Source organism: Oryzias latipes, chromosome 9 (genome assembly GCF_002234675.1).
Source record: "Oryzias latipes chromosome 9, ASM223467v1".
Lineage (NCBI taxonomy): Eukaryota > Metazoa > Chordata > Actinopteri > Beloniformes > Adrianichthyidae > Oryzias > Oryzias latipes.
In genome coordinates this window covers 2,339,792-2,365,560 of record NC_019867.2, presented here as the reverse complement: position 1 = coordinate 2,365,560, position 25,769 = coordinate 2,339,792, and the positions used below count along the sequence as shown (strand labels likewise).

At 41.6% G+C, this 25,769-nt stretch overlaps 1 protein-coding gene across 1 annotated transcript in view; it reads right to left on the bottom strand.

Moving 5' to 3' along the window:
- The window catches only part of LOC101174836 (collagen alpha-1(XXVII) chain B), a 75,302-nt gene that overhangs the window by 44,550 nt on the left and 4,983 nt on the right, over nt 1-25,769 (bottom strand). Inside the window, exons 3-8 of the mRNA XM_023958333.1 lie at nt 21,858-23,131; nt 18,864-18,917; nt 12,023-12,076; nt 9,488-9,606; nt 8,260-8,485; nt 3,319-3,363 (exon numbers count right to left, since the gene is read on the bottom strand). Of these exons, the coding sequence (XP_023814101.1) occupies nt 3,319-3,363; nt 8,260-8,485; nt 9,488-9,606; nt 12,023-12,076; nt 18,864-18,917; nt 21,858-23,131 (1,772 nt within the window). The remainder of the gene's footprint in view (nt 1-3,318; nt 3,364-8,259; nt 8,486-9,487; nt 9,607-12,022; nt 12,077-18,863; nt 18,918-21,857; nt 23,132-25,769) is intronic.

Below are 25,769 nucleotides of genomic sequence, written 5' to 3'. Positions count from 1 at the left end.
CGGCACTGTTCAAGAAACAGACTTTAAATGATTTGACTCCAAACAGTAAAAACAAATTTAGCAGCAGGACAGAAGTTTAGAAGAAAACATTCATTTCATTTTTGAGACAAATGGGTGTTAAAATGTGCAATTCTGGTTGTACTTTAAAGCGTTTGTGGTCTTAAAATAGTTACAGTGCACCTAAAATAGGACATATTTGGGGGGGGGGTGTATAAATATTACTACGTTAAAGAAATAAAACTTTTTTTAGCAAAATCTGCTAAAAAAAAGTTTATCGCCAATTTTAAGATTTAATTAGTCTTAAAAGAGCAGAACATCACAACTTGATTTAAGAAATGTCACCTACAGACAAATTCAATAGTTCTGTTTGCGAGGATTGTGCACTTTGGTTTGGACTTCGTGACTTCTTCTCTGGTCTTGTCATGTTCTGTTTTCACAGCAGGTTCAGGCTGATGAGCCACAGCTGTCTTCATTTCAGCTAATTGTCCTCAGTGGATTTAAGTGTCTGGGTTTTTTCAGTTCTTGCTAGTCAGATCATCTGCATTTTGTTTCTCTGTGGGTTTATTTAGTTTGCTGGGTTCTATTCTATGCCACCAGGTTTGGCAGATTATGTTTTGTTTTACTTGACACAAGCAAAAAAGGTTTTTTGTTTTTAATTTGTTCTGATAATGTAAAGCTTTTTATTTAAAAAAAAAACAGCTTGTATTAAATAAAGTTTGGGTTCTTTAGGGAGAGCGGCGCCTCTACAAATGCAGAAATAACCATGCTTTTATTCCACTAAAGGGGGCGTAGCCACATGCTGCTGCCAGCACTCCGACACAGATTCAACTCTAGTCTTTACATCCTCAACCACAACACATGAACCAGAAAAACAAAAACACTCAGGGGTTTCTGCTCAGCTTCTCTGTAGGTTTTAAACCTCCTGAATTCAATCTGGAGGTTTTGATGCCTTTCCAGCATCTCCTCAATTAAGGACTCACCATTCCTCACCATTGAATACGGTTCCAACTGTCTGGTTTCAGGTCGTCACACAAAGTCTCACTCCGATAAAGTCTTTTTGAAAATACGCTCCAAGTGGTCTTTCAACTATGATTAGGCCTTTTTAGCTCAGATCAAAAAGCTCTCCCTTTCTAGGACGTAGTTTCTGCAGAGCGGTTGGAGTTCATTAGAAGTTTGTTTCTGGGTTGTGGGTGGGATTGCTCAGAGCCAGCAGTCTCTCAGCAATCCCACCTGTTGCAGGGACGTTGTGGCCCACCCAGCGCATTTCCTTACATCACAAATATGTTCTTTTTCAAATGGCATCTTGTCTTCTATTTTACGATTTAAGTAAAGAATCACTCAGAAATGCAATTTTCCTCTAAATGTTCTTTATATTAATTGGTTTCAGTGAAAACCCCAAACAAGATCAGACAGAAATGTGCACATACAGTTCAAGGTTCAAGGCATAAAAAGACACTTTTTTGCTAAGTCTGGGTATAAATGCGCTTTAAGGGGAGCGTACGGTCATTGGTGGTCTAAGAAAAGTCATATCTCCACACTGCATAGCACGTGTTGACACAAAGTCAATCAATCGATTGGAGAAATGATGAATAACAAGACATTTTTAGCTGTCATAGTTACTATTCAGTCGACATGAGAGAACACATTAATCAAATGTTTACTCCATAATACTGTTAAACCCTCTGAAATGGCTCTCTGTCTTTCAACTGCTGACTTTTCCTATAGAAATATGGAAAGAAAAACACAAATAAACGCCAATCAAATCAGATCACCAGTTTTCTTCTTCTTAAATTTCACAAAGTGGATCATCCTAATAAGAAATCAAAGTTCATTTGGATGAAAACACCAAAGGTCTGGAGTATGGCTTGTGTTTGACAGAAAACTGTTCCTGTTTAGCATGTCAGCTATTACCAGTGAACCTACCAGCTACTAAATAATGAGTCATCAGTACGTTCCACCCACTTTGCTGTTTTTGGCACTGTGCTTTTTTTTTTAAATATAATTTTCCTTATTCTTCAAACCAAACAATATAAAAAAAGGAAGCAGACTTCAGCGAGTCAAACAGCAAAACCAACAGCCCCCTTCCTGTTTTAGCTTGTTTTGTTTAGAACATTTAATAGTTGGTCAACTCCAGGAAACGGCAGCGCTGCAAAGAAAAACACGAGGCCTTTCTGTTGCACGCAGCACATTCCTGTGAACGATTTGACGTGGGGTCTGGACTCATGCAGGAGGGAGAGGAGGAGGAGGAGGAAGTGAAGATGAACGACCTTGTGACATCCAAACTATTTAGTCCACTTGCACATCTGCCAAAACTCACTGGAGCTGCTTTCCCACTATAGATGTGTGCACACAGATGTGTGCGCTCAGCAAGCGCACTCTGCAACACTTTGGTGTGTGTTTTTTCCTCTGCTTTGTTACCATAAACAGGAAGACAGTAATGAGGAAACCGCAGTTTCTCTGTCTGTCTGAGGTTTAATTCAAAAGGAAAAACGCATTATTCTATAAGAGTTTAGGACAATTTCTCCTGCAAACTTTTCAGGGACAAACAAGTGAAGTAGCTCTGAAATATAACTGAGTACACTGACTTGGTACAAAAGTTTAACACTCTCAAAAAAACAGAAGATACAGAATCTCCTGCAGTAAATTTGTCCCAACTCTCCTTACAGGAGGATTTGGGCTGTCGGCGGGTGAAAAATGGCCAAACTATGCATGTGACCCGTACAAAATAGGAACAAATGTTCATGCACATTTGCATTTTCTCTGAACCAAAAAGGCAAGCAGTATCAGAGCTATCCAGCCGTACAGTTTAGATCCAGATTCCAGCTCAGATAAAGACCTTATTGGATCGATTTGTCTGCAGGCGGATGCATCAGAGTAAAGCAGAGCAGTAAGACTTTGGCCCGCCCATCGCTGTTTCTACGTCACAACTGAGAGCTTTTTTTTTTTACTGGATTTTTTTTTTTATCTATTCTTAATTCATCAAGATTTGAATAAAAGAAATACTCAGAAACTAAACCTAAATTCCTTTATAAATGTCCTCCATGATGAGAAAATATTACAGGGACATGTTAAAAACACAACTTTTATTGGAGTGGGTCTTTAAGGTGGTCGCAAGAGCCACAAGACAACTGCAAGTCAGACGTGCGCTCCCCTATAGAAGATCTCTGCGTCCCTCCATGAGCCCGGACACCCCAAAAACCTATGCTACCCATATGGGTCAACCACCCATTTCATGCTGCTTTATTTGCATTCATATTCATGAAATAAAAAAGAATCAAGGGATTGAAATGCATCAAACTTTTTGAGTAAAGCACTTACAGGTTCTCCTGGGAGGCCGGCTGGACCCGAGTGGCCTTTTTGTCCCTGTCGATGGAGGAAAAACAGCAAAAGATCAGAACAAAACTGCTAAACTTAACAAACCTATAATGTTGCAGTCCTGACTATCACTGTGAAATGGTACAGTCCTGTCCAGATTCAGGGGGCAAATATTCAGATTAAAGTACTTTGGAATGATTTAAATGCCAGCTTGCTGTATTTGATTGAAATCTTTACTTTTTTTTGTTTGTTTTTTTTGTTTCTGCTTTTAATTTTCACCTTCTGTTTTGCTGTAGTCTTGAAAAGGAAGCCTCTTGGATGCAAGTCGAAAATTGTCTGACAGGGAAATATCATCTTCATGTTCATGCTGCCTGGAGGGAAGATTATGTTGTTTAGGCTCAATGATATTTTACAATCATGACCATCACTGTCAGCACTGCAGGGGCTCCAATTAAGATGCAAGATTTTTCAGCTTATAACTCTGCTTTGTCTACAAAAAAACAGCAAACGTCAATCAAAAATCTAATCAGCTTGGTGAGAACGACTCTGCGGGAAAGGCTACCTTAAGAGCGGTGAAACTGAAAGACGACTCATCACAACTGCTGCCTGCTCAATTTATAATTTCTACAAAGAGAAGAAAGCAGCTCCTATTTATTATTGCAGCACAGCTTAGCTTTGTGTTGGTCTAATCAATGCCACGTCTGCACTCTGGGAAAACAATTCCCAATTGTTTTGCATTAATAAAACCAGTAAAGCAATTAGGGAGTAACACACTGAAACCTAAAGGGGTAATTGATGGTCATTGTCATGGCCCGTTATCTCCAATGAGCATGCCAGCTGGAAACAAAATATATTAATTTTGTTGCAATCAAGGCCTGCAGCGGCGCAGAAAGAGTTGTGGAAAGTCATCTCTGAACGATGGACGAGGCTGTACTCTCAAATGGAAAGTCATCAACCACCAGCTGCGTTGGCCTGTCAGCCGCAGAACCAGCAACCAGCAGGAGGTGAGGGGGGGGGGGCATAATGACTTCAAAGTAAACAAACAAGTGTCTGTAGAAAGCGCCGTCGAGCATGGAGTCGGTGTTTGAGTTGGAGAATAACTGAATGACAACACCGACCTCAAGGTTAATTTTAAGCACTGCTTTCTCTTAGACAGAAGGACATTGGTTAAAGCAAAGAGCTACACATCAGCAGAGGATCACAAAACCCATCCCTCCATCTCCTCTTGCTTCAGTCTTAGGCATGTGAATCCACCAGGGGCGTGGACCTGTACAGGTTCTGTGGAGGCTCTTGCAGAAGAACCATCCCATCTTAAGGGGAGTGCAGGTGTGTCTTGCAGCAGCTTTGAGGCTTATTTGACCATGAAAATGGAACGTACCATTGTTGTGTGAGTAAAGTAAATTCTGAAGGATTCTTAGGCTAGTGGAAGCTACTGACCGCGGGCGGATGCTGTACGTACGGAGTGTGCAGGTGATACGTAAGTGTCCGTAGAACACCTGTAGGATGTCCACACCAAACTACACACTAACTGTTTAGTTTTCTCATTTTTAACATTCACTTATCACGTGAATAGCACTGTAAAGGATTTACCCCGTACTTGCCCTTGCGTGTTATACAGGTATCAACATGCTCAGAGAAAAAAATGTGCACAAACATTTTCTCTCTACGGGTTCACTCAGCGGTCTACAACCTTGACTTTTCCCGCAGGTCTGCTGCTTGCCCCGCAGCAGGTTTGACCATTTTTCACCCCCCAGACAGCCCGTATCGACTATTGTATCGTATGGTGCCCGTGAGGACTAAGATTTTATCTGGGACCGGGTTTGCTAGGGGTGCAGCTGAAGCAGAGGGACTCAGACTCAGTCTCAGTCCTACGTCTTCCCTGGTGGGAAGACGTAGGACTGGAGGCATCCAGAAGACATGTCTGATCCACCGCTACTAGCCTCTCAGTGGGGAGTAGCAGCTCTACTCTGACCTCCTCCAAGGTGAAAGACTTCCTCACCCCAACTTCGAAGGAGCACCCAAAAAAAGCCCTCCAGAGGCATCAGATGGTTTGTCAGGATGACTTTGAAACCAACCATTAAACTCTCCCCATGGCTTCCCCAAACTACGAGCATTTGCCTCTGTAACTTGTGTCGCTTGGACAACCAATGTTTTGGTTGAGACAGCCAAGCTCGATGGGACTCGACCGGCTTGACGCCATCCTTTACTTCCAGCGTCCATCACAGAGTTTGTGGACCTTACAGCCACAGTTTTGAACAACTGGAGGTGGAAAGCTTGGTCCACTCAGACTCAAAGGCTCCAGCCTCCTTCTGTGCCCGCCTTTAAGTTCTCTCAGACGTGGGATTTGAAGCTCAGTCCAACAGTGGGCTCAGACAGACGTCCTCCAGTGACTCCAGTAAGTTTGGGCCTGAAGAGTCTGCTCCTCCCCCAGCAGAACCAACTCACCTCCAGGTAGTGATTGATTAAAGCTCCTCCTACCTAGAGTTTCACACACACTGATGGACACCCCTGTGCTCGTTCATTAATTTTAATTCCCGAACGTCTCATTTTACTGGCTTAGACGTAAAAACAACAGCATTTGCTTGAGGCTGCTTTGCTGTATCTAAAACAAAGGCATCCATTTCACTATTAAGGCTTGTTTTAATAAGTTTAGCCATAGGTAAACCAAGAACGGATGTGCTGCAAGGTTAGAATAAGGAGCAACTCTTGATCTTACTCCTTCCACTTCCTACACTGGGGAAATAACAGCGTTTTGTAACCAAAAAATTAGCCTGAAAAGGACCATAAACAGAGAAACTGGCTTGCTTCATTTTGTTCTTGTTGCGATCAGTGCAGCTGCAAATGAGCATTTCTTTCATCATCTGTTTTCAACTTAAGGCTCAGTTAAGGAAAATCCTACGTTTATAAGCAATCAGAGCATTTCATTGAATAAATCTGAGCAGAAATATTGTGTCATAGCTCAGAGCTTGTCCCTGATTATAACAAATACTCTCAAAGCCAAACACAACGACAGAGGGCAGATTAAAGTTTCTCCAACGGCGTCGGCACACAGAGTGAAGCCAGATGATGACACACAACGACGCCTCTGCTCTGTTGTGTCAGCCTCCTCTGTAATTATGTTTTGTTTTTATCTGACAGCGAGTGTACACCGCAATCCGAGTTTTAGGAAGCCAATGCTCCTCACACAGAGACATACTAAAGCAGGAGCTTTGGCCCGTTGGAGCAGTCAGCAGAGAGTATTAAAAACATAAATCCAGAGGCCAGATGTTTCCACGGAGAGCCAAGTTCCACTTAGGCTTTGAAAATGTTCTGTTTGACACAAAGATAGCAAAGTCAGGGATTCGGCATTGGTTGATGCTCTTTCAAAAGAAAGAAAAATGGGAACTTGGACCAACTAAACTCTGCCGCTAACAAGCAGATCAATGCAGCATCTCCCAGGTTTACTTGGTTACATCTGATACATCACTGTTTTACCCAGACTTCCTGTTTCCCCAAAAGGCAATCCTCCAGTCTCTTACGTTCAATGTTCTGCACAAAATGCAAACATTAATGAAGAAAGTTTTATTAAAAAAAGGGAAGAGGAAACCCTAACTGAAGGGTTTTGGACATAACAATCTGTGCTGGCGATCCACATTAGGCAATAGTCTCCTCGGCATTTGGGTTTGACTCACACATAGATGAGTCCCCACCTACTTTACTGTGCAAACATCTGACTGACTCCCAGGAAACTTTCTATTCCATCTTTACACATTTCCTTCAGTGAGGAAAGCCTTTTCTCTGGCAGACGGCCACAAACTGCAGAAAACTCAGATTGAAGCAGATCAAGTTTCATTGGTGCCCCCCAGGGAGAAAAAACAGGAGGGGGTTATTGGTGGGAAAAAATCATTGCTTTCCCTCCCCCATCAAATGTAAAAGGATAACAAGTCAGTGTGGAGTGTCATTCAGTAAGCTCATTGATACAGTAAATGCTTTGATGAGCATTAAGTGACTCTCAGCTGCTTCCCGGGTTTGCATGACTTGTAAATTTGTTGCTGTGTTTATTGATCTTTTAATTTCATTTTTATATTTCATATTTCGTATTAACCCATTCTAATTAATATTCTAGGTGTTTTAGACTTTATTTAGATAGATTTTATTTATTTAGATGGATAGATATGATATTTCATTTGGTGTTGTTTATATGAGGATTTACCCAATTCTAAGTATTAGAAAAAAAAGGCTACAAGCTAAACGTGACAACTGACGGGTGTACTTATAGCTGCAAACCAGACAGAGCAGGAAGTCCCAGCAGGCTCACGAACACTTGACACTTTTAATTACTGAGAGGGAATTGGGGGAAAAAGGCCAGGACTGAGACGCAAAAGAACACTCAGCTGCAAAACTTCACTTTCTGTCAGCAAAGTGACATGCAGACAAACCCAGACAAAGAAGATCCGGAGTGGAACCAGAACACAGAACTAACCCACAGAATTTTTCATAAGGAGAAAAGATGACATCAACTTTTGAGGAGCATCTAAAACATTCAACCCACTGATGTCCCATAACCCTCTTTTTCCCCTTCAACCTATCCAAGCTCTGCAGATTTGGTGATGCACCTAATCTTCACGTCTTTGTTGATCCATCCCACCTGGGAGTCAGAATCCTGGTGTACTTCTCCACGCCTGAATCCATTTTGACTTCTTTTACCAAACAACATCTCAAAGCTCCATCCTGAAGATGTTTTCCACCCCCTTTTGGGAGACAGGGGGGGTTCGCTTTCAAAAACACTTTTGATCATTGGAGCTGGAGCTGAAGATCACAAATGTTCTCCTCGAAGTGCAAGTTTTAGTTCCACACAAGCAGATAACATGAACTTTCATTCATTTAGGCTCCATAACCCAAACTCACTTAACCAACCCAACCATCATGGGTCCATGGTTTGGTGCAATTTGTAGTTATTTTTACCTTTCGTCCGTTATGTCCAGGTGGTCCAGGGGGGGCGACGATACCAGGTTCCCCCTTGAAACAAAGAACCAGGTTGTTAACAGGGTTGTAAGGACAAAATCCAGCCGATTTTTTCTTAGAAATCCATAGTGTAAAGTTATGGCAGCAACAGTTGGGGGCAGACTTCTTTGCCTCCAAACACATTTTGTCTTTCCCCTCATGAGATGCACACTGTGAAAGCATAAAACTTCAAGTATTTTAGTCTACTTTCTAGTTTAAATATCATATTACACTAGATACGAGACAACACTAACTTACAAGTAGCTTTTTATACTACAAAAAGGAGTACGATGTAAATTCAAGACTATAGATCAGAGGTTTGATTGTCTATATGTGATTAGTCTTGTTTTATGAGAATCAACCTGCTTGATTTAAGGAAATTGAACATTTTTATTAGACTTATAACACATTAAGAAGACATTTAACAACCGCAGCACAGACGTTTGAAAGTATTCGGATCCTGCTGAATCCCCTTTTGTGGGTAAAAGGGTTGCTGGAGCCTATCCCAGAAAGTGTGCACCCTTCACAGGATGCTGTCAAATGGCCACACAGTAAACATACATTTACAAATTATTTTAAGACAGATGTATCTTAAAATGTGTCTTTATGGTATTATTTGAAATCTTGCTTTAAAAATACGGCACATCCCAACCTTTCGTAAGAAATTCTTCTAGCTCCATTGACAGATGTTTTTACCTTGTAATGAATTTGAAAATCTAATATTTTACATTTGAACTTGTTTTGAGAAGCACTTCTTTTTTCACTGCAAGGATTTGTGCAACATCAACATAAAAAAAACCAAAAACACTTAAACTTTCTCCCTAACTTTTCTTGTTTGAGTTCCTGTGACTCTTTGCTCATTCAGCAGAGACACTTTTTTATTATTAAAGGATACACAAAAAACAGAAATGTGGACAGACTGATTCTGGGTTTGGCCTGTATAATTAGCTCTGACCCTTCTTTTTCATTTTAAACATTTAGACTTGACATGAGCCCAATTTATTGACGAGAACTTGCAATGTTTTTCTTTTTTTTCTTCTCAATAATAATAATTATCATGAGCGGAGTTTTTCGTGGGCACTCAAGAGAAAAGGTTTGAAGGATGAACTTTGAGAGAACAAAGTCTCTAGTAGTCTGGTAGGACTTAAAAGTTACTGTCAAGATACTAATAGGTGTGATATCTTTGTTTTAAAGTTCTATAATGAGGGCATTTCTAATAGATTCCGATCTGAAGTAACAAACAGATGTTTGTACTTTTTGTCCTTTTGGAGCTCGGCCAGGAGAAAGTCCAGGGTCTCCTTTGTGTCCCTGGAAGACAAATGATCATAGTATTTATTTACTCCACAGAAACACATAAACATATAATTAAATATATATAACATATAATCGAAGTTAACACAGACTTTATTCTAACAAGCAGCAGGAAGTTACAACAGTTTATTGAAAAATCTGTTTGATTCATTTACACAAATGTCCTTGTGTCAAATGTCTGTGTGTGATACAGTTTACAGCACGGACACGGAGCGATATTGTGTACATTCTTCTCCCTTTTCGGGCAGCGTCACTCCAGTCACAGCACTCTGGATCAGAACTGCTTACTGGAAATGTTTAAGAGGTGTTTTGACAAAATGGGACAAATGTGAATGTTGGAGAAAAACTTTTATTGTGAAGTGCTCACAATTACACAGTTTGAGCTATTTTTTATCAGAGTAAAGAGGTTTATGTAACGCTAAAAACCCACCATCTAAAGAACATAAAGTCCTTGAAATGTTCATTTTTTAACTGTAAGCTGCAGCTAGACAAATTCTTGTGAGAGAACTTCCTGACTTATTTTCTCAAATTCTTTACGGAAAAGATAGGATTATCCTTTCTTCATCCCGCAATGGGAAATTCCTGGTATATATCGAAAAGTTCAAGGATTTGAAGGAGCAAAAGTCATATCTGGGAAAAGCTGAAAGAGCTGAACATTTGAATAGTTGAATGGTTGAAATAGATGAAAAATAGTAGAATTCAGTTCAGTTCTAGAGCAGTTCTAGGTTCTAGCGCAGTCCTCGGTTCAAGAGCAGTCCTCGGTTCTGGAGCAGTCCTCTGTTCTAGAGCAGTCCTCGGTTTTAGAGCAGTCATCAGTTCTAGAGCAGTCCTTGGTTCTGGAGCAGTCCTCGGTTCTAGAGCAGTCCTCTGTTCTAGAGCAGTCCTCAGTTCTAGAGCAGTTCTAGGTTCTAGAGCAGTCCTCTGTTCTAGAGCAGTCCTCAGTTCTAGAGCAGTTCTAGGTTCTAGCGCAGTCCCCGGTTCAAGAGCAGTCCTCGGTTTTAGAGCAGTCATCAGTTCTAGCGCAGTCCTCGGTTCTAGAGCAGTCCTCTGTTCTGGAGCAGTCCTCGGTTCTAGAGCAGTCCTCTGTTTTAGCGCAGTCCTCGGTTCTAGAGCAGTCATAAGTTCTAAAGCAGTCCTCGGTTCTAGAGCAGTCCTCTGTTCTAGCGCAGTAATCGGTTCTACAGCAGTCCTCGGTTTTAGAGCTGTCTTCGGTTCTAGAGCAGTCCTCGGTTCTGGAGCAGTCCTCTGTTCTATAGCAGTCCTCGGTTCTATAGCAGTCCTCGGTTCTAGAGCAGTCCTCAGTTCGAGAGCAGTCCTCTGTTCTGTAGCAGTCCTCGGTTTTGGAGCAGTCTTTGGTTTTAGCGCAGTCCTCGGTTCTGGAGCAGTCCTAGGTTCTAGAACAGTCCTCGGTTCTAGCGCAGTCCTCGGTTCTAGAGCAGTCCTCAGTTCTAGCGCAGTCCTCTGTTCTAGCACAGTCCTCGGTTCTAGCGCAGTCCTCGGTTCTAGCGCAGTCCTCGGTTCTAGAGCAGTCCTAGGTTCTAGAGCAGTTCTCGGTTCTGGAGTAGTCCTCGGTTCTAGCGCAGTCCTCGGTTCTAGAGCAGTCCTCTGTTCTAGAGCAGTCTTCAGTTCTAGAGCAGTTCTAGGTTCTAGCGCAGTCCTCGGTTCAAGAGCAGTCCTCGGTTCTGGAGCAGTCCTCTGTTCTAGAGCAGTCCTCGGTTTTAGAGCAGTCATCAGTTCTAGCGCAGTCCTCGGTTCTGGAGCAGTCCTTGGTTCTGGAGCACTCCTCGGTTTTAGAGCAGTTTTCGGTTTTAGCGCAGTACTCGGTTCTAGAGCAGTCCTCGGTTCTGGAGCAGTCCTCGGTTCTAGAGCAGTCCTCGGTTCTAGAGCAGTCCTCGGTTCTGGAGCAGTCCTCGGTTCTAGAGCACTCCTTGGTTCTGGAACAGCGTTGCTGCTGCAGTTTTTAAGTTTTTGACTCCACTGTCTCAAACATTCTGTTTGTGTTGTTTTAGAAAATGGAAAGGAATTCAGATCGTAAACATTTTCGTGTGCAGTTAGTAACAAAATGCTGATGGACTACGGTGAAGTAGAGATAAATACCCGTAAAATACTACAGGGAAGTATTAGTTCTTCACTACACAGTGAACGCTGGAGCGTCTGTTGTGGTGGTGGTAGGAAAAGAGACACCCGGAGCAGCAGTCTAAGCCACAGACGCTTTGCAGCTCATTTTTGGAAAAGTTATTTTGGCAGGGCTGGAAAGGATATCTGCCAGCATTAAAGGGCTGATACATTTCATTACTACTGATAACAGTGACCATTTAAATTCATTTAAAAGAACAGATGCTCTTGATTTGGATGATTTAGGTGAGGAAGTGTATTTCGTGTGATGCACGTATGCAATCTCTGATGACCTTACTTTCAATCCCGGGGGTCCAGGACGGCCAGGATTTCCATGAGGACCAGGAGGACCCTATAAGAACAGAGATCCGCTCAGTTCAATTGATAATAGGGTTGATGGGGATTCATCATTTTAGGAGGCCTAAATGTGTGTAATATTTCCTGATTTTTCTGCATTTAAAGACCCGCTTCAGAGATTGTGGGGGGGGCTGTAAGCTAGAGGGAGAGTGTATAAAACAGAGCGCTCGCAGCAATAGAGAGGGGAAGAGGGGGCGGGGTTGCTCCGTGCCAATGGTCCCGCTCACAACTCAGAGGTTAATTTCTAATGAACTCCTGCAGCTCTGCAGAAAATATGTCCTAGAAAACCAAAGGTTTTTGATTTCAGCCAAAAATGTCATCATCCTAATTAAAGCGCCACAGGGAACAAATCGATCAAACGGTGATGGGAGTGGGAGGCAGGTGACCAGCGCCTGGAGGTGTGTTTGCATTTCCTCTCACGTATATTGAGTCACCTGCCTCCTTTTACCAGTTCAGTTTATGACTTAAGGAGGTGATTTTCCTCACCCGTGCACTTCTCTCTCGTGTCCCACAAAGAGAAGATTGCTCGTCCTTCATATCAAACTGTCCTTCACTTAAATTCCAGCAGATGCATCCGATAAAATGTTTAGTCAGAGGAGTAAAGAGGCAAGATATTTTCTTTTTGGTTAAAGAGGTTCAACAGAATTAAACAGATCAGGAATTAGTCACATGACCCGTATGGGGGTTGCGGGTTTTGGGGTTGTACTGGTCCCAGGAGGGTCGAAGAGTTCTGCAGAGAGTCTTGCAGTTGTCTTTGTGGCTCCTCAAGGGACATCATTAAAATGGAACGTACCATTGTCGTGTGTGTGTTAGGTATAGTGGAGTTTCTTAAGTAAGTTGCTCCCACTTCTGACGTACGGGTGATGCTGTCGTACGGCGTCCTTACACCTCAATCCAGTCATTGGTAAGGTGGAGTACTGGCTCTTTAGTGACCGCACGCAAATACTGCACGCACGGGGCGTGCACATTATAAGTAATTGCCCATTGGACGTCAGTAGGATGTCCAAATCAAACTAACACTCCTTCCACGGTGCACAGGATTTGGGGGGTTGAAAAATCCATATGAGACATCTGCGTCTCACCTACTACCCCCTTACGTGTTTTATAAGTGTTGACTACGACCCACAGCAAGCCTGTAGCAAAAATGTATGAACATTTTCACTCTATGGGTTTACTGAGCACTCTGTGACCTTGATTTTGTTTTGCCCCATACAGGTTCACCTGCAGACAGCTCATATCCACCCGTAAGGGCAGATGGGACTAAGGCGGACTAACTGTTGACAACAGAGAATGTGCAGAAGTGCAGGAAATGTGTTGGGAGAGGACATTTCCAAAGCTTCATTTAGTTTTAGGTTTCCACCCCCCACCACCTCCCATACACACCCATAGGAGGAGGTGAAAGTGAAGGGAAGATCAGGGTGGAGGGGTACGGCGCTGAGGGATCCAGCTGCCATCTGCCTGTTATCTATCATTGCTCTATTATTACATCACACAGAGAAGACACAGCCAAGCTCTCAAACAGCACAGAACCCCCCCCCCCCCCCCCCCCCCCAACTCAATGCTGGACACACGAAAACGCTTAACAGGAGCTACAGATTCCCCCCTCTCCCTTAACTCTAGATATTAACCGTATGGCAGCTATTACATCCAGATGTGAAGCAAAAGGAGGAGACTTGGAGGGGTGGGGAGGTCGGGACGGAGTGTAACAAATTGCCTTCTTGCCGTACATGAGATAAGAGGGGCTGAAGAGAGGCAGTGGGTGGCATCTCACAGGGAATAAGGGAATTGGATCATCCGTCTTCGCATGGAAGAGCAGAGGAGTCACTTCCTGCAGATGAGCAGCACCTGGACCAGGTTTCCAATGAAGACATTTACAGGAACGACACATCCGGTGCTACTGCTTCTCAGCCCGTTAGGCTACAGCAGACACACAACGGACACTTTCACTGGTCTGCACAGATGGAAGCACATTCTTCTGCAGGCTTTTACTGCAGTTTAATGTATATGAAGTCCTTAACTACTTAAAAATCATGAATACGACATATCTAGGTCTCAAATAATAAAGTCATGTGGCAAGGTTTTGCATTATTTTGAACCCTGAAGGTCATAACAAAAGAAGAAATGCAAAACTTTTAATAATTTCTTATATTTTTCAGAGAATAAAGAACCTTTTTTCTTATTTTGTATCTTCTTGTAAATTGTTTTTCACTTTTTTTTGTATGTCCTACAGCAGTCCGTCTGCAAGGACCAGTGCAGGACCACCATGTAAAGTCTACAACCACAACCAAATTTTATGTGACCTATGAGATTGGAAGGAAGCTGCCATCTTGAATTTCCATTTAAAACAAAATCACCTTCTGTGCCATCTAAAAAATTAAACTCCTCCTGGGAATTTCAATCCATCGCCTCCGAACTCCTTGAGCATCATTGGGGAAGCTTCTTGGCAAAAAATGTTGGAAATAAAGTTTGTAGATTTTAAGCGGGATAAACTTCCATTCCTTCCATTTCTCCCACATCTTTCACCACATTATTGTGAAAATTGGATTCATGAATTGCTGGCTGAAGGTAAACAAAAGGACATATGATATAAATATATGCCGAATCTGGGCGTAGGAAATAAAAAATCTCAGTTGCAGAGGAATTGACTTTTGAGGATTCTTCTAAAATGTCCTTCACCCTCAGGCAACCAAAAAAATTAAGTGGTTGCTATGGAGATAAAACTAACAGAAAATTCACCATATATACATTTGTTTTTTTATGAATTTGTTTCAGGCAGCGTTGACCAGGGTGGCAGGGGCAGTGGGGGAGAGGAGGAGAACAACCATTTAACCAATGAGGGCGGGTCTTAAGGGGCTGGCGAGGGCGGTGGCAGTTAGCGGCTGCTTCTCCGCTAGCGGCTTTAATCATATGTTTAGCATGTATTTAGATCATGTATTGTTTTGTCATTTTTGTTGCCTTTGTTGTTTGATGACCTTTGATTTCATTCCTGTGCTGCACTTTGGTGCATTTTGTCTATTTAAATAATCATAAATTGTATCTGATGCAAATTTCTATCATGTTTTTTGTTGTCTGAGCATCAGTATGAACTGACATTATTTTCAAAACATTAAACCCCGTCATTTAATTTGTATCCGTACTTTAAACTTAACACGTCTCATTTTTATTTCCTTTTTTTTTTATATTTCAACATGGAACACATCAGACACATACAAACTAAAGTCTCAAAAAGAATTTCAATCGTAAATAAATCTAAACATACATTAGGATATAACAGTAGATATTTATTGTACCGCTCCTTAATATTACCATATTTCACCTACTGTAAAGAAATTTGGGGGAATAACAAGAGCTCACTACATCCTCTCTTTTTGCTTCAAAAACGAGCCGTAAGAATTGTACATAAAGCCGGATATCTTGATCATACAAACAATCTATTTTGTCAATCAAGACTTTTAAAACTGCATGACCTTGTGGATTTTTATAACTGCGCAACTTTTATACAGAGTCAGTGGGAAATCGTTACCATTCAATATCCAGAAACAGTTCTTAGAAAATGAAGGAGGAACAAACTGAGGGGATGTAGGAACTTCAAGATCAAATTGATAAGAACCACTAAGAAAAGTTTCTGTGTGTCGGTGTGTGGCACTAAACTTTGGAACGGTTTAAGTAATGAGCTCAAAAAATGTTCAAATATTCAAGAAAATGTATAAAGAAACTCTTATTTCAGGATATAAAGATAAGACGATTCAAGGATCAACAGGTGGTTGAATAATTCCAAATCCATGTGTGAACTTGATTGTGGTGAAATAATCAAAGCTCTTTTAATTACAACCAATGAGTGTTACATTGTAATGTGCAATAATGATTACTGAAAGGTTTGAATTACAATCAATCAGCTATTGATTTTCTTTACTTGATCTGCAATGTGTAGCAATAATTACTAGTTTGATGTTATCATGTGTTCTAATAATCAATTCTTATTACATATCGGTACCGTTACTGTTTACTGAAATCATGAATGAATGTTTTCTGAAGATCATCAATCATTACTAGGCACTGGATTTTGTTACTTGAAGAGAATCTATCTGATCAGAACTGGATTACAAAAACTGTAAAACTATCATATGAATGAACTCAGTAGGGGTGGGATTATATAAGCTTGCTTCTTCCCACTCCTTTTCAAGCAATAAAACAAACTCTACTCATACTTTAGTTAATGATCACTGTATTTAATTAAGCAAATGTGATTTAAGTGACATTTTTGTGTTGTTTTCTGCCTTTTTAATTTATGCATTTCATCATTTCTGTAATGAGTTTGAAAAATATGTGTAAATTCTTTATTGCTTTGACTACAATGCTTGAAATAAATCAATAAAATCAAAAATCAAAATCAAGCATTTATAAAGCGCTCAAAAGCCTGATGCAGTGCATGAACTGGATAAATAGATTTTTGTTTAATTAATGTTGTATTTAGGTAGAAATGTTACCTAAATAAGCATCTGTTGTTGCTGCTGGAACACGTCGTGGCTTCACTCCTTTGATGGGCAGAAATGCTGACGGAACCAAATTATAAGAAACATTCCACAACACGGATTGAAAGTTGATTATTTTTACAGAATGAACTGTTCATTTTGGCTTGTTTTTAAACTCCTTTCCACTTTGCTTCAACTCCAAAATGTGTTGCCTATTAAATCCAGACAACACTGGAAAGTTTTTGCAAGCCCAGGATAAATTTCTGTTTTTCAGGAGAAGACAGACATTTGTGTCTTCAGACAGCAGCCAAACGAGTCTCATAATTGCTGGGATTTGTTTCGAGTCGGGTCAGTCATTTTTAAAGGAATCATGCAAATGCTTTTAAATACAGAGTTGCACAGGATGGTTGGTTTCTTTTCTGCACAAAGCCCTCTTTAATCCGCCTCGGCTCCAGGGCCGGGCCACCTCTGCCGCACTGAAGGGCTTATGGTCATTTCAAACAACAGCGTCGCGCTCGCGAGGAGGAGCTGCAGCTAAGTGGAAGCAGCTGTGACACTGCACGGTCAGACATGGCACCTCGCTGTCAGAGAGGTGAAACCCAGACAGCCCTGAACGGTTGCATCCTCAGAAGTTTCTGCGTGGAGGAGGAATCCCTGCAGCTTAGAGCAGAGCTCTCGCCGTTCACACGTTTCCTGCAAAAGCAGCTCTTGTTTGTTTTTGAGTGTCACGTTTCCCTTTGATCGTCTCTCAGTCTGACCTGAATGGAGAGGTTGAAATGAGGTGACGGCAGACTTCAGACGGGAGCTGCTCTCAGAAAATACCTCCGAGGAGACGTTCATCACACACATCCCAACTTTTCTTTGACCTTTTAACCTCCTGAAGAGGATTTGAGGAGGATTATGTTCAGACTGAAAATTATGAAGCAAAAAACTGTGCATGTCACCGTTTGAGTGAAATCCAAAAATATAAGTCCCCGTTGCCATTTAACCAGTAAATATCCTGAGTCTGCTTAAATCCTTGACTGATTGTTGCAAATATTATCATATTAATGTAAAAACATCTGCTCACGATGAAACCCTTTTGGTTTCTTTATTTCTGAGATGAGCTGTTTTCCAAACCATCTCAAAGTGATTTGAGGAGAAGTTGGAAGAAAAAGAAAATTCAAAAAACAGAATTTTATGGGACCAAACCTGGACTGTACCGTGTCATCCTGAGCTGTTGTGGCCTGAGATTTGGCTCCTAAAGCTGCACAGAACTACTGAGCTCCAGACAGGGTCTTAAATGCTTTAATAAGACGGGGACAAAGCCTTCTTTCTTCCTCGTTTAGAGATCGATTACCCACAATCCACCGCTGTGTCCCGCCTGCAGGGCTGCAGCAGCAGGTAACTCCTAAATGTATGCAGGTGTGCAATGTCTTCACTGTCTCTTCATTGCATTTATCAAGTTTCATCCAGGATAAATATATATATATGTGCTTTCTTTTTAATCGTTAGAAGGTGAAATGCAAAATAAATTTTGGACAAGGTGAACGACAACCCCGTTAACAAAGAGCGGCAGAAACCGCCAATAAATGCTGACACATTTTGTTGTGAAGTTTTAATCCATGAATCGTTGTCTCAAGCTGAACAAAACAATGTGTCGTATAATATAAACATACTACAAAAAGTGGGCGTATCATCAAAAAAAACTCCACTGGCAAGGAAATCCCAAAATTTACTTTTGAGGATTCTTCTACAATTGAGATGGACCTGTGCGTCACCACCAGGTGACCAAAAAATAAAATGGTTGCTATGGACATAAACGAAGAGAAAAGCATCTTTTGTTATGAACTTGTCATCCAGCTCTGACCAGAGCGAGGGGCGAGTCGAAGGAGGGGAGCGAGGAGGGGTAGTGTCTGCAGAGCATTCAACGCCATTTGCCACTGCAAATTTTTATTTATTTTTTGCAGAAAAGTTTCTAGCCTCACAAACTCCACATTTTGTAAAACCTTGTGTCATCTTTTTATTTAAGTGAGTAAAACACTGAAAAAGATGCAAACATTGATGTCTGTTTTGTGTGTATTTGTGATATTTGTGTTTGCAGTGAAGCACGGCGTGATCAAAACAAAAGCGTGTCTGGCTGAATAATTCTCTGTAATCCACAGATGCCTCTTTGCATTGGATCAGAGCTCAAGCATCTTCTGCACGGGTCAGAACGGCGTCAGCTCCTGATAATAGAGGCGTCACTGACGTTAGCATGCAGCAGAGCTGTGACCTGAAAATGGGAAAAGTAAATGAGACGCCTGTCGGCGGTGAATGAGATGCGCTTACCCTTGGGCCCCTCCTGCCGGGTTTTCCTGGCAGCCCTGAAAATCCTGGAGGGCCCTAAAAGGAGAAGATAAAGGAAAGAGGCAGCTGTATAAACACAACAGGCGAAGGAATAGTGGCTGCTTCTTGTCATGTCATTTCAAGGGGAGTGCTGAATAATACCCAACTAGTTTCCAGAGACCAGCGTAAAAAAAAAAAAAAAAGTTCTACAAAAGCCTCTCAGGCTGGAGTGGAAATTACTTTTTCTTTTTTCTTTTCTTTCCTGACAGTACATTCTGCTTAATTATTGGGAAGTAACAAAGAATTCAGTAAAAAAGTTCCAGGTTTTACTCGTTCTCTAGCATCTTTACTGTGGGAAAAAAAAGGCCCACAGCAGCACACAGGCTGCACGTCTGATTCCTGCTACTGGCAGGGAGGTCAGCGACCGTTCCTGCCGCTGCAGCCAATCACATTAATTATAGGCACCAGATAGCTCTAAAACAATTTCACACACGGTATAGCAAAGCTCTGGAAGGTCACGCCTAATGAGGGGTCAACACGGGGAACCCAAGTTCGTTTAAGATGCTGCGATTAGAACCTATTTTTCAAAAGCTGCAAAAGTTTAAAGTGAAAAACAAATTGATCCACTAAAAACTGGGCTGTGGAAGAAATGCAGATGTATAGAGCAGGGCTTGGACCGGATTCATAGCTGTAAATACTTTGACCGGCTTAGCCAAACGGCTTTCAGCAACTTGTAGATTCCTTAGATTTCAGCCATCAGGCCGTCTGCAAACAATAAGCAGTCTGAGCTGCACGTTGCTCCGGTTTAGAGCCAAAACGGTGATAAAGCTGATGCTGTGTGATTCTCATTGAACCGCTCAAACATACGGGATTTAACTTTCTTTCAATCAACCACTTTGCAATCCCATACATCCATTTTATTTCAGTTGAAGCAGAAGTTTAGCAACAATTTGAGCATCAATTTCTTTAGACAAAAGGAGAAAAGACTATTTTCCAGTGAGACGAAACAAATGATGACACGCATTTAACCAGAAGAAATGAAACTTCCATATTACTGATCTGTTCTGTTGGCAGCATCAGTAGGGAATCAATTCTCAAAGAGTTTCTGCTGATTTCCAGAAACCGTTTGATTAAATGCAATCAGCATCAGTCCCAAAGCTTTTCCCTGTCCCTTCAACAACAACAGAGATGTGTAAACCTCATTGAAGTTTCATTAGAAAGCTTAAGGTAGACCCTAAATAAATGTTAGTAAAAAAAATATGTAGCATTTTTTGACAATTAGAAATCAAACATTTATGATTATTAGTCAGCAATTGCAGTTTTGTAAATGTGAAAACTTGATAAGCTCTCTTATTTGAAAAGGACTTCAATTCTAACGCAATTCTAACTAATGAAAAGGTTTAGTTTAAGAAATGATTTTTTATTTTTTCTCTACAGCCAATAATTATTAACATAAAAGCTTAAAGTTTGCATCAGTTGTGTATAAAAAACACATTGGTCCCTATTTACACTAACTTAAAGAGCTGTCTTAAAAAAGCTGTAAAAGATCTGCTCTTTTTTAATACCAACATTTACTACAGAACTGAAAACAAAACAAAAAAAACATGAGGACTTGTAATGTCTAAATCCACTTTGTTGGACTTAATCTAGTCATCAGCAGAAGAGTTGCCCCTGATATTAACCCTGATGTGCAATAATATAATAATAATTGGAATTATGTCAAAGCAAAAGGAAAAAACAATAAAACATTTTTAACACAGATAACCGTCAACCCAGGAGTGGATCTACCATCCAGTTGACTACAAACTTAAACAAATGTTCAATGAAATGCAGCTGCACCCCTAGAAATGTAAAAGTTTAAGCTCAAAGGAAGATGGTCAGCGGACACCAGCATAAAAAGGACATTCTCAGAAGAGTTTATGAAAAAAGAAGCAAAGTGGTCGAACTGAGAATCACTCAATTCAGGTTAAAAAAAAATCACCTTAGCCGTTTATACGTGTGGTTTTAACCCCAAGCCAAAGGCGGAAGTTTAACAGAAACACACAGGACATCCATCAAGCATGGTAGTGGAGTGGTGATGATTTGGGCTTGCTTTAATCACCTGATTTTGGTATCTTGCAATTGCCAAAACATAACCTGTCAGCTAGACTTGTAAAGCTAGATGGAACAAGAAAAACCCTAAGAGGATTTAAACTGTAAATCTGCTGCAAAGTGGCGAAAAAATGGGGGGAAAAAAGAAAGATTCAAAATAAACAACCTTCAAAGAAATGTGAAGAATGAAATGCCTGCTGTGATGTTTCTCAACAACAAAGACAAAAAAGGAAAAAGTTGCTTTCAAGTTTTATATTTTCTTTTTTTTTATATGTATCCTATTGACACATCAGTAAATCTCATCAATAACACTCCACTAACCTAATTATAGTACTTTTCTGGGTTTTTGGGTTACAACCCTTTTCACCACGAGGACCTCTGCGTAATGACACGTGGCTTTTTTAAAGCTTACTCTGAATGGCTGACTGCGCACATACGCTTTATCCCTTTAATCTTTGACCTTGCTGAGGAGACCCACCCCTTTAAGAGGAATCTAACACCTCATCAGCAGCCCCTCCACTCACAAAAGGCATTTCTCAAACCACTGCTGTGGTTTCGGTGTGGATGGGAGCCTCATGAACAGGGATGGAGACAATCAGAAAAGCACAGCCGTGATCATAAACCATGCTGGCAGGTCTGCTTAACCGCCCGAGCGACAGATACATCCACACTGGCAGCTTTTCCAGACACTGAAGGGCAAACAAACCGGCGTTTAAGAAACAAGCTTTCAAGCTGATCAATCACTGTACTCCAGAGAAATGAGGGGAGGCTGAACCAAAGCATAACTCACATGGACCATGTCTACTGCTCCCATTTAGTCTCCCCTTCTTAGCAAACAGAAATCTGATCATGCAACCTGCAGTCATAAATGCACATTGTGTTGTTGGTGGGGGCGGAGTCACTCACCGGCGGTCCTGGTTCTCCCTTTAGTCCAGGTGGTCCTGCAAGTGTTGAGAACTGGGTGGGTTCAAGGTCAAAGGTTTGGAAGCCATCTGTCGCAGCCCGGGTGGGTTTGGAATCCAGCATGTTGGTCACTTCTGGCTCAGGCTGCTGTGCAGCCGCTCTCCTTGGCTGGTTTCTAGTTGGCTGGTTTGGGGGGAGGTTTGAGGGAGACCTCGGCGCGGGGACGGGCGTGGTCTGCTGGCTTGGCTTCATCTCTGAAGGTCTGCTGGAAGCAGGTGAATGCAGACTTTGCTCAGGAGGCTTTGGAGGTTTAGTGACGACCGCCTCTGTCTTCTTTCTGTTGTGAGAGTTTAGCTTTGGGTTTGGCAGAGTCACACTAATCCTAAGAGAAGGAGTAACGGTTTCAGCTGGAAACTTAGAAGGTTCTTCCAACATGAAATGAAGAGTTGGAGGAACAGATGCGACAGCTGGGTTTGGAGGGCTCACAGTCGGAGGCACAGATGTTTCGTCCAGCTCTGGCAAATGATCATTTGGCGGTAAAACCTTAGTCCTGCTGTTTTCCCAAGTCAACACCGGTGAAGGTGTCTGAACCTTTTTGGGTTTCTCTGTCAGCAGCAGCGGAGGGGCAGTAGTGATGTTTGGGTCTGGAAATGGGGGCAACAGGGCGGGAAGCACGGGCCGGTACGTGTCAGCCTCTCTGCAGTGTTTTCTAATGTGATCACAATAGTTGTGAGCTGCCTCAGCAGAAGGATAAATGTCAAACTGACAAATGGCGCCTTCAAACGCTGCAGAGTTGTGGTTCAATTTGCCCAGCAGGAAGAAGCCCTCTGGATCCAGGATTTCCTCTTTTTTAGAGCTCAAATCTGCATGCAGGCTCTTCTGACCACAGGATGTGTGTAAGAAAACTCGATGGCTTCGAATATCCAAAGCGAAATGATGCCACCGGCCGTCATAGACGTCATAGTCCAAGCTCACTGCGCTCTTTTGCCCCTTGGAAACCAGGACCTTCCCTGAGGTGAACTGCACGCTCAGCTGCTTTTTCCTTCTTCTGGACAGAAGCGAGAAGAGGGCGGCGCCGTTGAAGCGATGAACCGTTAGGCTGAGGATCAGAAAAAGGCCGCTGGCGTTGAATGTGGCGGGGAGAACGGCGCCCACCGGCACCTGGATGCGTGCCCTCGGAGTGAGAATGACACCTGACTTGAAGGCGATGACGCCTGAGGGTGTGAAGGCGCCTGTTCTCCGCCCAGAAAGACCGAGCTCCTGCAGGACATCCACATCTGCAGAAAACCAGCAATGAAAAGTCAGAGCGTTTCCATCTTTTAATGCTTTTCCTTAAAACATGGTCAAGAAAAATGTTAAAAGTTAAGATACATTTGAAAATAAATATGGGTCAAAACTGACTTCCTCCAGTCTGTTTCATTGACTTTGGTGTTACAGTAGGATTTTGCATTTTTTTCTGTCAGACTACAGGAGAACTTGCAGCATAAAAACTAAGACTTCAAATCAGCATTTGCTTTCTGGGATTGCTGCACATCGTGTAACCATTACATCAGTCTTAATAAGGAAAATCTCAGGAGAAACAGGAAGAATGAGTCCCTGGAGGGGACAGTTGTGGTGCAGCGAGAGGTTTGTAAAAACACAAGCAGACGTGTTTTCTCACTGTGTCTGGAAACGTCTAAGGAGGGATCCTGTGACGGGGGTCCGAGCTCGAGGAGTCGAGCCGCTTTAGTAGCCGCTTGTGTCCAACGGTAGAAAGTGTGAGTAATGTTTGCAGATTGATGCGTTTAGAGAGCACTGCTTGTAACTGGATCTGCATCTTTCTAAAAGGGTTGATTAAATCCACATTCTAGTGGTGAAAGAACAGACTTTGTTTGGAAAGACTCCTTCATAATAAAAGCTTCTTTAAGAACTTCAAACTAAAAAAGAAGGAGAATATTTACTAAGAAGAAAAAAAAACATGAAACAACCCTGTTTAACACTAAAAGGTTTCTGTCTGTGGGGTGCAATTGTGGAATAAAATGAAGAAAACTATCAAAATAAGCAAAAATTAATACAACCAGAAAATGTTGGAAATCTATAAATTAGAAAATGAGAAGCCAAATGGGAAAATGTACAGATTATCAGGACTTCAGGACATTTTTTTGGTAGCTGGATGCTTTTTCTTCAATCGGTCGGTGTTTTTGTGAATGACTATTATATGTTTAACTTGTAAAAAATGTCCGTAAATATATTGTAGGACTGGAGATGGGAATTATCACGATTTTTACTTTTTCGATCACCTTCTGTTGATCATGCTTATCCCAACATTTAAAAATCCATTCCATGTTTAGGGTGTTCTTAACATGTTCTTGGGAAATTTTCTGATGGTGACAGACAGATATAAATAAAATTGAGATAAAAACTTGCATTGCTGAGTGTTTTTTTTTTTATTTAAATCATGGTGAAATGAGGAAAAATAGCAGTTTGAAAAAGATCATATCTGTGACGTATGGATATAATTCTCTACTCAAGCTCCATTTGGATACATCCACTTTCAGGGAACGTTTTGAAACCAGGTCAGAAGATGATCAAAGTGTGACTTAAATGGACAGTAACAAGTGCAAACACATATGTATGATGGATGTCTGAGTTACATGTTCTGCAGGGCAGGAACCTGCTGAAGAACTTTTCAGAACAGACCTGGAATCTTTTGATTTTTAATAAATTAAACAAATTGAACAGTAATTCTCTCAATAATCCCGATAAGGAGGCCTAAAGCATTAAAATGTTAGAAATCCATCATTTTCTAGGTGTATTCAAAGCAAACATGTCAGAAAAGAATAAGAAATAAGAAAGAAGAAGAAATCACTGCTCTAAAAAAGGGACCCAGCAAAGATATAGGTAACGGCAGCGCAGCGCAGGCACCTGGAGGTTTAGCTCACTCTAATGAAAAAAAGAAATATCAAATACTGAGACGAGAACGGAGGCAGTTATCTAAGGTAGAGCTGGTTTGTATTGTTACTGTGGGACGAGGAAGCAAACAGATCCTACGATTGTGTTTTATGCTTTTAGAGCTTTCACAGCATCAAAGTCGGAGTGGGGGGGGGGGGGGGGGGGCTTTTCTTATCCTTAAAACAGCAACAGTACAGACCCAAAGTTTGGACACACCTTCCCATTCATTTGAATGAGACTTTGGGTCTGTACTGTATATTTAATGTAATTTTTTATTATTTTGTTTTTACCTGAAACAACCTTTGAGTCACAACAGGGATGCATCCACAGGCAGGGGATGTCAACAAAGACCAGAAACTCTGACAAAGGTTGGTGAAACGTTCCCACCAAGCCATGTTACCGTAAAACAAATGGCCTGACTGCACAGGCAGACACAGCAATCCATTGCATTAACAATCACATCCTGCTACACAAATTCATTCTAACTAAAGTCACTTTCTGGCCTCCCTGGATTCAGTACAGCAGCAGATGTGAGAACAGCGGAAGATGAAGCAGAGTCAGAAAGCAAACGGGAATTATGTCATTTTAACACAAGTCAAAAACACCTTTCTGAATTCTTAATCTGTTATAATCTTCCGTCAAAACAAAATGTTCTCTTCTTTTATGTGTTTTTCACTCTCAGTATTTGGTTTTTGATTCTCTTTTGGCCTTGAAGTCCCACTCCAATCATCTCCTGATCCATTTTCAAAGAGTTTCCGGTGTTTTTTTTAAATTACAATAATCCCGTTTTTTGCCCAAATCCAAAAACCTGTGTTGTTTTACTAGAACGTACATTTTGCAGAGCTGCAGGAGTTTATCAGAAAGTCACCTCTGAGTTGTGGGCGGGACCGTTGGTGCAGAGCAACCCCACCTCCCCTTCACAACTTGCAGAGAAAGTCTAAGGGGCCATTCGATTGGCTGAAAGCTTTGCTGATGAGTTTGATT